Source organism: Corvus brachyrhynchos, unplaced genomic scaffold (genome assembly GCF_000691975.1).
Source record: "Corvus brachyrhynchos isolate BGI_N302 unplaced genomic scaffold, ASM69197v1 scaffold46, whole genome shotgun sequence".
NCBI lineage: Eukaryota > Metazoa > Chordata > Aves > Passeriformes > Corvidae > Corvus > Corvus brachyrhynchos.
In genome coordinates this window covers 4,316,410-4,333,405 of record NW_008238838.1, presented here as the reverse complement: position 1 = coordinate 4,333,405, position 16,996 = coordinate 4,316,410, and the positions used below count along the sequence as shown (strand labels likewise).

The 16,996-nt window shown below is 50.8% G+C and overlaps 1 protein-coding gene across 1 annotated transcript in view; it reads left to right on the top strand.

Moving 5' to 3' along the window:
• GRIK4 (glutamate ionotropic receptor kainate type subunit 4) overlaps nucleotides 1-16,996 on the top strand; it is a 178,642-nt gene that overhangs the window by 110,283 nt on the left and 51,363 nt on the right. Inside the window, exons 3-6 of the mRNA XM_017738362.1 lie at nucleotides 183-347; nucleotides 7,130-7,227; nucleotides 9,610-9,775; nucleotides 14,154-14,332. Coding sequence (XP_017593851.1) covers nucleotides 183-347; nucleotides 7,130-7,227; nucleotides 9,610-9,775; nucleotides 14,154-14,332 — 608 coding nt within the window. The remainder of the gene's footprint in view (nucleotides 1-182; nucleotides 348-7,129; nucleotides 7,228-9,609; nucleotides 9,776-14,153; nucleotides 14,333-16,996) is intronic.

Here is a 16,996-nt window from a genome sequence, read left to right as displayed (position 1 = left end):
TGTCTGGCAAGACCTGGGGAGTGGGAGAAGCAGCGGGAAAGGCCACGTGTGGGAAGGAGGATGCGCCATCGGGTGGTGACGGGAGCAGCAGCGGAGCTCCTGCAGGGATCAGGGAGCGTGGGCATGGGAGGGGAGTGCGGATCCCAAGCCTAACCGGTGCCAACACCTTCTTCCCCCCACAGCTGCCATCCTGGATGACCCCATGGAGTGCAGCAGAGGGGAGAGGCTCTCCATCACCCTGGCCAAGAACCGCATCAACCGCGCGCCCGAGCGGGCGGGCAAGGCCAGGGTGGAGGTGGACATCTTCGAGCTGCTGCGGGACAGCGAGTACGAGACGGCAGAGACCAGTGAGTACCACCCCAGAGAGCCCAGCCCTCCTCCCTGCCAGCTCCCAGGAGGTGTCTGGCACACTGAACTTGTGATTTTGTGGCAGTCAAACTGGGACAGAGAGAAAAAAATTCTCTCTCAGTTCCTTTGCTCCTTGCAGAGAGCAGTTTTCATTCGAGGTGAAATGAAATGTGCTGGTGTGAGCCCAGGCGTGCACTGAGAGGATCCCTGCCCCCAGTAAGCTTTGCCACCACTGAGTGGCTCGGGACAAATAATTTCCTTTAATCTGCCTGTCAATAAGCAGGGGTAATGCTGATCCTTTGTCGAGCATTTAATGGTGAGCAAGCAAGAGACTCTCGGGCAAGTTGGGTGCAATTAAGTTGTTTTTAAAACCCTGTGGAATCCTGTGTGTCAGCAAACATGACAGCTCTTCCCAGAGCTCGAGATTGGCAGTGGATTTATTTACACCAAGTGAAGTTTTTCAAGTGATGTTTGAAATCGTGGGGATGAAGAAGAGCTAATTTCGAAAGAGCAGCAGATTTCCCATGGCACTTTAAGGCCCCGTAATGAAACTGTTCTTTATTAGGGTTGTTCCTCTGGATGCCCAATGTGCCAGTTCTGTGCTGGTGAATAAAAAAGAAATTGATGGTCACTGTCCCACAGTTTGAAAGAAACCCTAAAGGTCTGTGGTAGTGCTTTCCTGTAAGAGGGAAACCCTTTGGAACAGGAAATCCTCTTTATAGGGTCATTGTCAAGCTGACCTTTAGAGTTCAAGAGAGGGCTATAATTTTTTAGTACCACTTGGCTCAAAAAAGCTGGAGGAATCCTTTTAAATAACAGGGTTTTTAGACTCGTTTCCCAGTGGCTCTGCATTCCACGACTGTGTGATTTGCAGGGTATCCCCAAAAAAGTGGGGCAGAGTGTTGTGGTTTGGGGCTGGCTGGCTTTTCCCGGAGTTTCGCTGCGTGTTGTGCACAGCCCTGAGCATCCCTGTGCCCAGCAGTGCTGAGGATTCTCCAGGTGAGCTGGCAGAGCAGGCTCTGTGGGACCAGCACATGGCTCCTTCATTTCCTGAAGGAGCATTTGCATTATTTATAGCCATGTGCCGTTAATAAAGCGCGTCTCAGCGAGTACCTGGGCGCTATTTATAGAGCCTGTCACCCGGGAGCAGCCCAGATCAACCCCAGCTCAGCGACTCTTCCACCCAGCACTTCTCCACTGCTTTGGATCCCTCATTTTTTTTCAATATTCTCCTGGTCTCCCCCATCTCCATTGTGCACACCCTGTTGTCCCCTCCCTTGGCACAGCATTAGGGCAGATCCAGTGTCCCTGGCCAGACCTTGCAGAAGGGATGGGAATTGCCTGGATTGCACGGAATCACAGAATACCAGACTGGTGTGGGTTGGGAGGGTCCTTAAAGCTCATCCAGCTCCACCCCAACCTGGCCTTGGGCACTTTCAGGGATCCAGGGGCAGCCACAGCTTCTCTGGGCACCCTGTGCCAGGGCCTTGCCACCCTCCCAGGGAACAATTCCTTCCCGATATCCCATCTATCCCACCCCTCTGCCAGTTTGAAGCCATTCCCCCTTGTCCTGTCACTACATCCCTCCAAAAGTCTCTCCCCATCTTTCCCTTTCCCTCCCTTCAGCTGGAAGGGACAATGAGGTCACCCCAAAGCCTTTTCTTTTCCAGGCTGAACAATCCCAACTCCCCCAGCCTTTCCTCACAGCAGAGCTGCTCCATCCCTCTGATCACCTTGGTGGCCTCCTCTGGACTCGCTCCAAGCTCATTCCCAGTTTGCCCCTTAAAATATCCCAAATCTCCCTGCAAGACTCCCAGAAAATGAGAAAATGCCTCGTTTTCCTGAGCCTTCTTTGTCTTTGAAGGACCCAGCAGCATTTTTAGCTCCATTTTTGTTCCTTCCTCATAAATATCCAGTGTGTAGCAGCATTCCTGGCCTTTAATTTTGGGAAGGAGACTTGATTGCAGTGACCCCCGAGCTGCTGTAAGGATCAAGAAAGGGATTTCTGTCTTATTTCCAGCCTGTAACACTGCTCAGGAATTCTTCTCTTGGGAGGTTTCTCAAGGAGAAGAATATTAATTGGCTGAGAATGAAATATTATGCAAGAAATTGTTGATTTCAGCAAATTGTGTTTGGGGAGGAATTGGAAACAGGGCAGGTGAGGAAGAGGCATCTCCCATTTCCAGTTTTCACCTTGGGGCGATTTTCTTTGTTTTCTTTACTTGGATTTATAGAGTAGAAATTGGAGCAAATGGACTTGATTTTGGTGAATTCTGCAGTGTGTTATTTGCCTCTTCTTCAGAGCGGAAAAAATGTCTGGAAGCTTTTCTTAGAAAAGGAATAATCTGGATTCTGTATAGCTCCGCTATTAATGTCACTGATGTTATTCTTGATTTATCCTGGTGGCAGAGGAAAATCAGATCCCCTAACTTAAATTTCAAGGCTTTCATGGCTTTCAAATGCTTCAATACATTGCTGGTATTTGTTATGACACACAATATTAATAAAAACTGTTGAGATGTTTTAACCTGTGACTGCAGAGCTGTTTACAGCTGTTTAATGCTGTTCTCACATTTCACACCCTTTGATTCACTCCGAAATATCACAGCTCCATGCTTAGCTGACACATCTAGGAATGCTGGGATTACACCATGTATTGCATATACAAGAGGAGGAAGAGATTTGGGGAGTTAGGTTTTGTCTTTGGGGATTTAGGGGTTGGGGTTTTTTGTATGTTTTGGTTTTTGTTGTTGTTTTTGGGGGTTTTTTGTGGGTTTTTTTTGTTGCTTGGTTTGATTTTCTTCCTGTTTTTTGTTTTTTTTCTGGAGCTGTTTTCCTCCCATTTTTCCTTCTGCCTGACTCAAGTGTTTTAATGTTAGAGAGCCCCAAAATCTCAATTGCTCCAGCAATAAAGTCTGAGTCAGTCCATCACATTCATGCCTGGTTTGCTATTCCAGCTTTAGATATGAATGAACACAAACTTTGGCTGTTCCTGTGTGATTTTAAGGAGGTTGCAGGGAGAGGTTATGGGCAGAGCCTGGTTTTTTTTGCTGTTACAAGGAAAGCCTGTTCCCTCTTTGTGTTTGATGTTCCAGCTCCTTTTGTGCAGCTCCAGAACGCCTTGTTTAATCATGTCTTGATCTAAACCACCTTGTTCCATTTGATGCCCGGGCAGGACAGATTTCCCTGCTTGTCACCCTGTCCCCTACGGCCTCGTGAGCCTTTGAAGCTCCTCTTTGTTGTGAATCCAGACACGCTGGGGCAGCTCAGGATCAAGAGCCAGCGAGCAGCTGGAGAGTTGCAGATTTTGATTTATCCACACCGGTATTTCAAAGTGCCCTTTCACAGGGCGTCCTCGTGTTGTTGTTACCTGTGCCACCACTTCTATGGGGATTTCGTGTTTCAGCCTGCTCTGGTTATCGTGGAATCGTGGAATCACAGAGGGGTTGGGGTTGGAAGGGACCTTAAGGATCATTTTGTTTCACCCCTGCCACGGGCGGGGACAACTTCCACTATCCCAGGTTATTCCAAGCCCTGTCCAACCTGGCCTTGGAAACTTCCAGGGCATCCCCAACCTCTCCAGAGGTTGCAGGTTCCTGTCAGGAAGCCCAAGGGATGCTCCAGGAGCATCCCTAGAACCCCTTCTGTTTATGCACTTGGTGTTTTCTCTCTGAGAATCCCATGAGCAGTCCCTGTCTCTGGAGATCTCTGCTGTGTTTTGCAGGCAGGGAGCTGCTGAGGTAATTGCACACCTTCCCTGCTCATTTATTTGGAATTAGAGCCAGGAATCTTGTCTGCATTCTGTTGGAAACTCTTGGCTCGGTTATCTCTGTGCACTGAAAGAGATGCTGTGTTCTGCCCCTCTCTCTGGAGGGAGCTTTCAGCCCTGCTTTGAACAGGATAAATTTGGATAAATGTTTTCCAGGTGCCCTGGCCTCTCGGGAAGTGAAAGACAGACTCTGCCCACGTCTGAGGGGATGTACATCCATTTATCATCAGAGCTACTCATTTGTTGTGCTTTTTCACGTTCAAAAATAAGTTTGCAGTTCTGCCTGGCTTTAAAAAATACCTTTCTGCGTCCCAAGTGTCCAAACCTGGACTTAATTCCCAAATATATTCATGGAAACAATTGGACACAGCCTTGCTGTGTGAAAGGAGGGTCACTGTGCCCTGAACACACACCTGATCCAGGATGGTCAGTGGTGCCCATGGTAAAGAGGTTCTTAAAGTGATGCCTCTTCATTGTCCAGCATTTCCTGAGACCGTGAGTTCTAAACAACATCAAAATTGGGACAGAAACCCAGAGCTGGTGGAGCCTGCAGCACTCACAAAGTGCCCTGCACATCCCACAGCTCTGGTGGTGCCCTGGTGCTGGAGTATGAAGGGATTTGAGTGGCAGGGGCTCTGTAATTGTCCATAGTTATGGTCCCTGTCATTATCATGGATGGATTTGGGATACAGGACCAACATTTCCTCATCCCTGAATGCCCACGGCAGTAGCAAGGTCGAGCCTTTTCTCCCTGTGAAGACCTGACAGCATCAGGTAACGCTCTGAAATAGGAAATGTGCTTGGATTACAGAAGGAGCTTTCCAAATGTGGTCAAAACCTTTGCCTCAGGCACCTCCACTTTGTTTCCATTCATTTTCCTTCATTTTTGTGGATGTTTCCCCCTGGTAGTGACAAGCCAGGTCTTTTTCTTCCTCCATTGTTGCTCCTCGGTTGCTATGGCTACCTAACCCACTTTTTGTCCCTGCTACCAGGCACGAGGAGCAAAGCACTCACCAAACTTTCCTGTCAAAATTTTCCCCAGGAACTTTTTCCTGGTGACCTGTGGATAAGGGAGGGCTTGGAGCAGCTCCTTCCTCCTGGATGCTGAATGGCAGAGCTGAGAGGGACTGGTGAGTGCTGCTGAGGCAGCAGGCGAGGCTTTCAAACCACTGCTGCTCTTTATTTAAAAGGATCTTCTGGAGAGGTGTAAGTGGCTGTAAATTTTTTAAGCACGGAGGAGAAGCAAGCCCTGGATTTCCTTTGAAGATGCTGCAGAAAAATATCCCTCGTTCTGGAGGAGATTGAGTTGTTGGAGGGTGAGGGAGCTCAGAAAGAAGGAAAACCCAAGAGGAGATGTTTGCATTTCATGAGCACTTTCTGTAAGAAGCTGGAGCAATCAGTGGGGACTGGGGAGGATAAGGAGTTTTTTCTTCAAAGGAGAAGTAAAACCAATTCCCCAGAGTGAAAAACTAAATGGCATTTGGGCCTCTTCTTCCAGACGTGAGGCTGGGAAGGCTTGAGGAGTCTAAGGCCGGAGATGAGAGAATCACAGAATGGTTTGGATTGGCAGGGACCTTAAAGATTCCATTCCCTGCCATGGGCAGGGACACCTTCCACTATCCCAAGGTGCTCCAAGCCCTGTCCAGCCTGGCCTGGGACACTTCCAGGGATCCAGGAGCAACTACAGCTTCTCTGGGAAAACTTGGACATGTTAACTTCCCAAACCCCACACTCAACCCCACACTCGCTGTTCTAAACCCACCCCAAGCACGGTGTAAGCTTTCATTTCACTTCCAGCCTTGATTTAAAGACTCAAAGTTGCTAAAAAACCTGCTCTGATCTGTAGCTCAGCAGTTTTGATGATGAATTCACTCTACTACCAAAAAAACCCTACGTTTGGATTTGAATTTTTCCTGCTTGGGTAACTCTTCACAGCTCTTCACAACCCTCACAGGAGCTGGTCTGAGGTGCAAGCCAGGGGAGGAGGCAGGTTTGATACCGAAGAGCCCCAGTCTTTAAAATCTCAGCTTTGTGATGCAGTGGTTTGGTTTTCACACACAAAAATGCTGTGAGCCAGAACTGAGAAGAGTTCTGGTGCCTCTTTTCTCCCTTTGGTGCCTCCTTCCTCCCCTTCAGTATCCAATTTCTTCTGAAAGATTCCAGTTGAGCAAATGTGGCTTTTTCTGGGGAAAAAGCTGGGTGTGTGAGGTTGCTGAGGCAGCTCTGGCTTTGCAGAAGGAGCCGTGGCCAGCACGGGAGGCTTTTGGAGCTCAGGGATTGAGGCATGAGGGGCTCTCACCTTTTGTTCATGAGGTTTTTCCTGCTCTGCTGGAAGGGTTCTGAGCGCTGCAGGGGATGGGGATGGCAGCAGGGAGGTGACACCAGCTGGGCTGCTCCTGGGAGTGCAGTTCAGCTGGATTTGTGCTGTGAATTAAAAGGCCAAAAAAAGGTTGCAGTTTAACCCGGGGAGAGATTTAACTTGTTCAGTTTGTCAGGTGTTTTTTATGGCTCTGCTAACCTTGCTGGCGTGGAGCCAGAAGATTTAACTCCTGCCAGGGAAAAAATAACACAAAACAAATGAAAACCAGCAAAGCAATCCTTATTTTCACACTGAGTTCTGCAGAGATGAGGGGAGAAATTCCTACAAGTCTGTTTGATGCTTGAAGCCAGGTCACTGCTGTGTGTAGCATCTTCCATAAAGTTCAGTTCATGTTTTAACCTGGGGACAGAAAGGGGTGGTACAAGGCAGTCAGAGAGGAGGATACTGGGATGTGAGGGGAGTTTAGGTGGGGTTTTAAAAGGCTGGGGAAAGATGGAGAGTGCCACAGGCAGGGTGACAGTGCTTCAGGGGGCGTGAGGGGATTTTGGGGATGGAAATGGCCGAGAGGGTGTTGTGTGAAGGAGATGATGCCCTGTCCTCCTTGCTGAGGTGCAGCAGGCACTGTAAGCACGACCGTCTGCTGGCAGTTGGGATAAATTCTGACGCCTGTTCCCTCTCTCTGGTGCCCACAGTGTGCCAGATTCTCCCCAAAGGTGTGGTGGGAGTCCTGGGACCTTCCTCCAGCCCAGCCTCCAGCTCGATTATCAGCAACATCTGTGGGGAGAAGGAGGTAAGTGGAGAGGTTCCCCTGTGATGGTCAGAGTGGACAGCGTGGTTATCACCCCTCCTCCTAACGCACAACTTTTGAAATGTCTTCCTTTTCCCTTTCCTCCCTCTTTCTGCCTCCCTTTTCCTCTCTGCATCCCCTTTGGCTCCAACTCCCCTCACATCCATCACCAACACAGCCACGTCCCCACTGACTGAGGGGTGCAAACCCCAAAGCTTGCCCTGCTGGATGCAAATCCACAGCCCCTGCTGTGACATGACTGTGCACGTACTTGGGAGCTTTATGTTTGCTGCTCTTCCACCCAATTCAGCCCCTTTTTTCATCTGTGTCCAGACTATGTGCTGGATTTAATATTTTATAAGCCTCGAACCATCTTACACTGATCTGGCTCTGCACACGGGAGAAGAAATTGAGTTCTCTTCTCATAGTTCATCCCTTTAAAGCCAGATAACATCTCTCAGCCATTTAGTGGCTCTCTCTGGAGCCCAGCCTCCGAGGAGAGGAGGCTGGGACTGAGCACTGTAAATAATTTGCATTCACAAATGAGTGCTGTTCATTGTTCCTGGAGTGTTGAGGAGAGGGAAGGGATCTTTCAGCCCTAATGCACCGGGCTGCAGCAGGAGGGGGTATTTTGTAGTGTTTTCTCCTGCTAAATATCATGGACATGTGCTCCATCCCAGGAAAGGCAACTCTGCAAGTGTTTTTCCTCTGAAATTCAGATTCAATCCAAGCCTCTGATCTGAGGCTTCTGATGTATTTTTCTCTTCAGAAAGGAGAGGTGAGTGCTGGTGCGCTCCGGAGGTGTTTGATTCTCTCGGCTGCCCTCCAAGCGGTGTAAACCTGCAGTAACTCCCTGGGATTTACATCCCAGCAGCATCAGCTGGTGCCACCGTGTCAAACATGGCACAGAGCCCAGCCAGAGCCCCCTGTGCCCACAGCCAGCCCTCAGGGAAAGGGAGCAGTGTCCCCAGGCAACCACCGAGCACCAGGTGGAGGGACTGATGTTCACTGGGGGGATGAATCTGTCCTGTGTTACCCCTCCTGTGCCTTTGGCCCAAAGAATCCCTTCCCACCTGTCCAGAAAGGGGAGTTGCACTGGGACAGAGCTCTTGGAAAGGAGAGGAGGACTCTGGGGCTGGAGGCAGGGGATGAACAGGGCTGTGCTCAGCTCTGGGAGCTGATGTGATGGTGGATTCCTCCCCCCTCTGTCTGCACCTCTCTCTGAGTCCCAGGCTGGGTCTGGATGACTCCCAGGAGTGATCAGGATGCTGCCAGGAGCTGCCCTGTCTGCTCTGCTCAGAGGAATCCACCTTCCCCTCCCTGGGTGAGGGCTGCAGGCTGGAATCAAGGCAGATAGCAGCTTATTATTCCTTAACTTCCCCTTGCTAACCAGCAGCTTCTGCTGTCAGTGAAGCAGCCATCACAGGCTGCTAATCGGCTTTCCCAGGAGCAGAGGGGTGGGAGGCAGGGGCTGATGGCTTCGGAAGGACTGATAACGGAGGGAGAGAGAACCTGACACGCGGCTAACGAAGCCGTGGCAGATGTTTCCCTTTCTTCAACTTCTGTTTCTTCCAAAATAATTCACCTGGCAGAAGGGAAACAAGATTGCCTCTCTTTATCTGGCTGAGCCCTCAGTGTCTGGGCTCGATCTGTGTGTCTGCCCACCCATTCCATGCACACTGGATGTGTAGCAGAGCTACCTCGGAGGGAGCCCTGAGGCTTCCCAGCTCCCCAAATTCCCTGCAGAGCAGCATCCTGCTCCAGCTGCTGCTCTGCTGGATCAATGACAGGCCCAGCATTGCCAGCACCGGTGGTTCCAGCCCTGTCTGGCTGCCTGTTTTTCAGAAATGCCCAAAGCTCCTGGCTGCTGCGGCTGTTCCTCCCCTGCCCAGCCTTGCCAGCGCGGGGTCATCCTGTTCTTGCCTTCATCTCTGCTAATTAATTACGTGGTGGCACCTCTGTGCAGCAGGCAGGGCTGGATTCACAGCACTGGATGATCCCCTGTGTCCCTCCCTGCCTGCCAGCCCCGAGTGAAGGCTGGGCCTGGCCACAATTAGTGCCCCAGCTAATCAGGTTGAACTCACACGGAAGGTTTCCTGGGCTGTAATCACAGCCCCCGTTGCCTTTCGCTGAGTGGCTCAGCAAGACTTTTCCTGATCCACTCCTTCCCGTGGCTTTTCGTGGCTGTGATAATTATTTTCCTCTGCTGCTGCATGAGTCCCACCCTCCCCTCTTGACTCCAGTGGTGCTTCTGCAGTTTTATTGGGATATTCCACTTTCTGCCTGCTGTGCACTTCACACCACAGGCCCTTTATTGCAGATTTACTTGTTTTTATTTCTACTTCCCTCTTTAATGATATTTTCTTTCCTCCTCCCCACGCTCAGGTTCCTCACTTCAAAGTGGCTCCGGAGGAGTTCCTGAAGCTGCAGCTCCAGAGGTTCACCACCCTCAACCTCCACCCCAGTAATACCGACATCAGCGTGGCCGTGGCAGGAATCCTGAATTTCTTTAACTGCACCACTGCCTGCCTCATCTGTGCCAAAGCTGAATGTAAGTCTTTGCCAGGCTGGGTTTGCCTGCCCCTCTGCTTCACCTCCTTCTTGTTTGGTGCTTGCTGGAGAAGGTCCCAGGTCCCCTCATGTCTCTGGTCAGAGCAGCTTTTTCCACTCCAGAGCAGTTTCTCCACCCTGGTGCCCCATGGAGGTGTTTCTCAGAGGAGGAAAGGGCATGGGAAGAGATTCTCCTGCCTTCTGTTTGACCATCTGAAGAGCGTTTTGCTTCCACAGATGGGGCTTTGAATAAGAAAAATCAAAACTTTAATAAAGGCTTAGGAGGATTATTTTTAGGCGAGTAAAGCACTTTGAAATATGTCTTGCCCAAAGGCACATGCAGTTTGTGGCCTAAAACCAGGATTTGATTAATAGTCACCACAACGCGCTCTGCAGCCACACACGTGCTGGTGATGGTGCATCTGGACACTGGAGTTCCCACCTCGGCAGAGCCAAATCCACCTCGGCAGAGCCAAATCCACCTCGGCAGGGCCAAATCCACCTTGGCGGGGCCTCTTCCACCTTGGCGGGGCCACCTCCACCTCGGCAGTGCTCCTGGTGTGGCAGGAGCAGGCTCTGCATCCCAGTGCTTGGAGCAAAGCGTGTCCTGTTCTTCCTGAGGTCACTGTGCAGCAAGTGTGGGGTGGCCCTACAAATTCTGCCTTTATTGTCCTGTGCCGGATCCATCAGCTCTGGAGTTTGCCAGACAAACCAGCCTGGAAGAGGGGCTTTGGAGAGGCCCGTGGGTGCAGGGAGAGCTTTGGGAATGCTCCTCTCTGACTGGGCAGGGTGGAGGAAAGGCAGATCATTCCCAGTTAGCCCTGGGCAAATGTCCAGCAGCAGCTGGGTGAGCAGGGCAGTGCTGTGGGGGATTCCTGCTCGGGGACACAAGGAACAGGAGTGTCTTTGCCTTTCCTCTGTGCTTTCTGTGCCCTGAGGATGGCGGGCACTCAGCTGAGGTAAGTCAGTAAATCACCTTCAGTGAGCGTGCCCACATTTACCCCAGGAAAGGGCCTCGCTCAAAATGATGCAATTAAAATCATGCAAATGGTCTCCCACATTACTCCCAGTGCTGGAATTTTTCATTGTCTAACCTTAACCTTAAGCAAGAAGGGAAGCAAAGATAATTAGGTTTTCTCAGCTGCCATGCAGGAGGCTCAGGGCTCTGCTGCCAGGAGCTCACAGGGCTCTGCACCCCTGCCCTGCTCCCCACTCCTGGGCCAGGTGCCTCCCGCTGGGATTACCATGATTAATATGATTTTCATTTAGCTGGATCAAACTCTCTTACCCAAAGCAATTCAATTTATTTCACTCCGGTGCTGCTGCATAACTCAATATTTAGGGTGTGCTGAGTCCTTCCCAGAGCCAGGGAAGCAGTGGGGCAGGAGCCTTTCATCCATCCTGCTCTTTGTGCTCAGCAAGGACCTGATCGGAGCCAGGCTCAAAGCCCAACATACCCTGACTGTAACAGAGCACAGACAAGGCTTAATTGAGCTTCATGTAGGAGCACAAACCCTGATTTTCCCTCAGGACATGCACTGCTCCTAAGAATGGTCCTTAAACAACTAACTGGAGGCATTTCAGGCTTTTGGAAGGGTCCCTTGAGGCAGCTGAGGGGAGCACACGAGCTGCCTGCTCATCAGTGAGGAAATGCTGTTTTGAGGGATGTTATTATTTAGATCCCAGGAGGGGAAGTTGGTGCTCCTTTGGTTTAAGTGCAAGGCTGTGTGATGGGACCCCTGGGCCCTACCCTGCCACACTCATCCTGTCACATCCTTCCTCCGGGGACTGACTGTGATTTCCCCTGGCAGAAGCAGAAAATGACCCTTAAAGCCAAAGAACTTGGGCCAGCCTGAAGTTTAATGCCGTGGGGAATGTAAAATGTAATGCCATGAATAGAGTGGGATTTGTGTGACTCAGTTTGGTGAATAGAATAAGATTATCTGACTCAGTTTCTCTGTGATGTTCAAAAATTGACTGGTTTGGGCACTGCTCTGGAAGGTTTTGTGTGGTTCCACAGAAACTTTAACCCAAAAAGGCAAATAGAGGAGTGCATAGACTTGTTAGGAGCGTCTCTGATTGTCAGAGGGGAGGGAATAACACCCAGGGCTTGAGAAGGGAGAGCAGGACACTGAGGTCCAAGGCCTTGTGCATGTCCCTGATCCTTTAAAAATTTTTTTTAGGTTCAAACACCCAGGGAAATGTTTGAAGCGATGGTGTTGGGATTAAAAGCAAGGCTGGATGATGGGAATGTTCTCTTCCCAGCCATCCATGTCAAGGACTGCAGCCATCAGCAGCACTGCAGGTCCTCCATCAGCAGAGCCTCGCGGGCAGGAGCAATAAACAGGGATGTGGCACTCCAGGAGAGCTCCAGCTCCTGCCTTTGGTGCTTCCCAGGAAGCAGCTCTAGTGCTGAGAGCTCAATGTTGGGCTGCTCCTGCCAGCTCCGGATGTTTGCGTAAGGAAAAATAAATTAATCAAGGTCAGGATTTGCCCCAGGCCAGCCTGAACCTCTCTCAGAGCTCCCCACGGGAGTGTTCAAGCAGCAGGTGCCTGGTGCAGCCTCTCTGTCCTCACTGTAGTACTTCAAAGGTGCCAGGAGGAGTCTGCAAGCCTTTGCTGGTGTTCATGTCCCTCTGAAGTCCCAGTCTGGCAGCAGAGTCTCACATCCTCCCAGCATCAAACAAAGGGGAATCTCTGAACACAATAGAGACTTCCCTGCACACAGCAAGAGCAGCTGCAAGCAGAAGGCTTGATGAGGCTACAGGTAGGATCTAACGTGCTGGAAATGATAATTTCCTCGAGCTGGAGATCAAATGATCCCTTTTTTTTTTTTTCTCCTGGTTCCACTTCTTCCTCTCTGTGCCTGATGAGCTTTAGAAAAATTTTCACAGCAGCAGAGATGAGCTGCAAGTAAACTTGGTAGTGTCAGGGCTGTAACTTGCAGCGACCTGTCTGGTCCCCTGCAGTTGTGGAATGAGGTGAAAATAAACCTTTCCACATCCTCAAGGGGCAAATGAAGGGCTTAGGTAAAATTTACTGTTCACTTGGGCTAGAACACAAAAGAAGAATTCAGGTGAGGTCCTTGTGTGCTGTAAGCAGAGTGAATTCTCTGCCTGGTGAGGAAGAAAAAGCTGGTGTGACCCAGAAAAGTCCTGGCACAGCTGTTTCTGTAACCCCTTGCTGTGTTCCTGCCTGTACCCAGAGGAAAGGTGAGAGGCAAGAGCATTGTCAGGAGCTCAGAGCAAACTCAGAGTGCTTTAAAGCTCTCGCTGTGAACGAGAGGCTCCTCATCTGGGGTGTGTCCCCTTTCCTGCACTGCTTTGTTACCTTGTGAAGTGCTGCGAGTCCTTGAGAGCAGCGCTCCAGCACTGACCCCATCCCGCTGTGTCCCTTCCCTGCCTCCTGACCTGCTGGGGAACGAGAGGATTTGTGCAGTCAAAAATAAGTCAGGTTGAGAGTAAAACTGTGACTTGAGGGTTAATTTGCCTCTCTACCAGCTGGGATGTGATCCTGCTGGTAGTTCTGTTTTTCCAGCTCAGCTTTCCCCGCTCTTTTGGGGTTGTCCTCCTGTAGGGCTGGGGTGTGTGGCTGTGCTGGCTGCGTGTGTCTTGCTGATGATTACATCTGCTGGTCCCTCTGGTCAATCAAACTTGACAGGAGGTTATTTCTTGATGAAACTCAGCAGCTGGAGAGAAGAGGGGCTCTATCAAAGCTGCTTTCTTGACTAACAAAATCTGCAGCCGGAGTTTTGACATCTTATTAGGCTTCAAGGCAGCTGTGTTGGAAGGAGCCCTTGATGTGCCCATCCTTATTTTTGTCACAATTTCTTAATGTTGTATTTTTGCAGTGACTCTCACCAGAGCTTCCCATCCCCTTGGAAGAGAGAGCAGCTTCCTATCAGAGCACTCCAAGATCTCAAAAAAAGCTGTGCCTTCCTGGGCACTTAATTTGGGAGCTGGAAATGCAAAGGCTGAGGGGGAGGAATAATCCTCCAATAGCCAGAACAATCCCACATGCAGGGAGATAATGGAGACCTTGTCTGGACCATGTACTGATGGTTTTATCTCTTCCCAAGAGGAGTTTGGGGCCACTGCCTTTTCCTGGAGAAGAGCTGGAGCAGCTCTGTCATTTCTCATTCCCTGCTGGGCCCAGAATTGAGTCCCAAATCCTTTCCTTTCCTCTCTCTTTTTCTGGGGAACAGCTGGAGCAGCTCCATCATTTCTCATTCCCTGCTGGGCCAAGCACTGAGCCCCAAATCCTTTCCTTTGTAGCGCACAGACCCAGAACTTCAGGAATGCATTCTGCCATGGATGACTGTGTTCCATGGGAGAACCAAGCCTCAAATTTAAAGGGATCTGTGTTTTTTCTCTCCGAAGGCCTTTTAAACCTGGAGAAGCTGCTGCGGCAGTTCCTCATTTCCAAGGACACGCTGTCGGTGCGGATGCTGGATGACAGCCGGGATCCCACCCCTCTCCTGAAGGAGATCCGAGATGACAAGACAGCCACCATCATTGTGCATGCCAACGCCTCCATGTCCCACACCATCCTGCAGAAGGTGAGCGTCCATCCCCTGCTCCCCCAGCCAGGTCCTGTGTGATGATGGAGTGTGAAAAGTCCTGCAGCAGCGCTGGGAATGCTCTCTGCCCAGAGGGGAATTGCCACTGATGGAGTTTCCAGGGCTGGATGTGTGGGAGTGATGGTTTAATTGCTCTGAGTGGATGTGTTTGCTCTCCACAAGTGGTGCGTGCGGATGTTGCCATCAAAGAGCTGTGAAGGGCTGCTCAGCTCTGAAATGACTCCATCAGTGCTCTTGTGCCTCCTTTTTTCCCCTCCCATTATATCTCTAACTTCTTCCTTTTATTTTTTTTAATTTTAATTGTCTTATTAACCGAGATTTTATTTTAATCCTGTTTATTTTTAAATGGTCTCTGGCTGCAGTTTTTAGCGCTTGTTTTGATAGCCTGCTTCAAAACTGAGCAGTGGCTCCAGATGGAGCAGAGTTTCCCACATCCTGGAGGGAACAAGAAGCACATTCCTGAAGAGAGGCATGATCCAAGCACTGGGATCCCCTGGCTGGTGCATTCCACACTGTCCTGGCTGTTTTATCACGGAATGTGTCATCCAAAGGCCTTGCCTGTGTCAGGTTTATCTCTGATGACAGCCAGCAGGGATGTTTTTATTGTTCCTCACTCCCCCCAGAAGATTTTTATTCCCCTACATTCAATTTCGTTTTTCCCTATTTCCCCCCGTTTCTCGCTGTTTTTTCCCCATTTTTTCCCTGGGTTTGTGTGTTTTTTTTTCCCTTTTTCCCCTTTTGCTGCCTGGCTGCTGGGGGCTGTCCCCCTTCTCTGTTGCTATAGTGACTTCCCACAGGCTCACAGCAGTTCTCTCCAGGCACCCACATCTCCCTGCCCAGCTCCAGCCTCCTCCTGCCGCCACTGAGAAACGTCAGAGATTGCCAGGATTTCCCAGTAAAACCCAGTCCTTCCAGCTAGAGGACTGCAGGAACAGAAGGCAATAAATAAAGAGCTCCTGATCTGGCACCTTCTTGCACCTTGGGAGGCTGGAAAGTGTTTTCTTTATAGAGCTGGAGCCAGGGATGGTGGTGGCGAGCACCAGGTGCATCCTCATCCCACCCCACGGGGCACCAGCAGCAGGAAAAATGCGCTGCTGGGTCTGTCCCAGTGCTGCACAGCGAGAAGAATTAGCAGTTTCTCATCCCTCACCCTCCACATATGGGCTGGAGACACATGGCTGCTCCCCACGTTCCCAGCCTGTCCCACTCCCAGCTGCCAGGGCAGGTGAATGGATGGGAGAGGCGCTCGCAGGCGCCGCCGTGCTGCTCACCTGCGTTTTCTGCCCTTGAAACCAAACACTCGGACCTCAAAGTGAGTCACAGGGAGAGCTGGCATTGGCACTGCCCCCAGGAAGGGACGAGGAGGGGGAATTGGTTCCAAGTTTTGCTGGTAGGGGGTGAAAAATGAGGCGGCCTCCTCTGGAGTCAGGGGGCTCCTTGAGCAAACGGCTTTGCTGTGTCTGTTTTGAGACCTGGGCGAGGCACAGGGTGACAATGGGCAGCCAAAGGGCTGGGCACAGCCGGGCCTGAGCCACAGGAGCAGGTGAAGAACAGGCAGGAAAAGGGAAAGGTGCACTCCAAGCCGCCTCTTTGTGTCTTTCCTTCCCTCACTTCCTGTTGTCACAGCTTCTGGGAGGGATAAAAAGGGACTCGCACCAGGAGGTGCTGCCTTTGGTCCTTCCCTCCTCGCCTCCCATTCCTCTGTGTGGTCTGGACTGCTGTGAAAACCTCTTTGCCAGGGTCTGGAAGCTTTATTTTAGACCAGCTGTGCTTGGCAGTGGAACAGAGGCTTCCAGGAGCATCTGCAGATTAATGCCCCACTTTCCTGAGCATCTGTTCCCACAACCAACTCCTTGTGTAGTGAGAATTTTGGGAAAGGGCTTCAGTTATCTGCTCTGTGATCTCTAGAACAGATCATCCCCATGGAATATTCTGTGTCCTTCCCTCTGCATCCCTGGACACTTTTGCCCTCTTTTCTTCTATTTCTGTGGCCAGCACAGCCCTGTGTCAGTTCTGAGAACAGGCTGAGTTACTGGGTCTCATCCATGCTCATTAATTTGTGGGATTGGAGCCCACATTTGACTGATAAAACTGGAAAACCACCAGTGGCTTGATTGTCCTTTTTTCTGTAACTCCCAAGGGCTTCTCCTGCCTTTCTCTCTCCATCGTGGTGTTTGTGGTGGAAGGGACAAGCCTGGAGCTCTCAGCTGCTGTTTTCCCCCATTATGTCCCAAAACAGGAGCAAAGCAGCATCCACACCCAAAGTAGGAAACCTCATTTTCCTCCCAAAGCATAATGGAATTTCTCATCCCAAGGGGTTCTGGAGCTCTCAGGGCTGGTGCTGCAGGACGCGCCTCACCTTTCCAGTGTCTCTGTGGACCACTGGAGTCTGCCCAGGGTTCAAAAAGCTGTTCTGTTGGGAGTTCAAAAGCTTCTGCTTTCCACAGGCATCTTCCTTAGAGTTTGTCCTTGGATGGATGCACCTGCAGGATGCAGAAATCCCTGAATTCCATCTTGGAATGCTGTGGAGGGAGTGGGGATGCTCCCATGGGTCTGGAGCTGCAGCTTGGGCAGTGCTGGGTCATTTCTCCCTGTGCAGGTGCTCTGTCAGGGCTGTCGTGGGCAGGAGACCCCAGGTAGGCT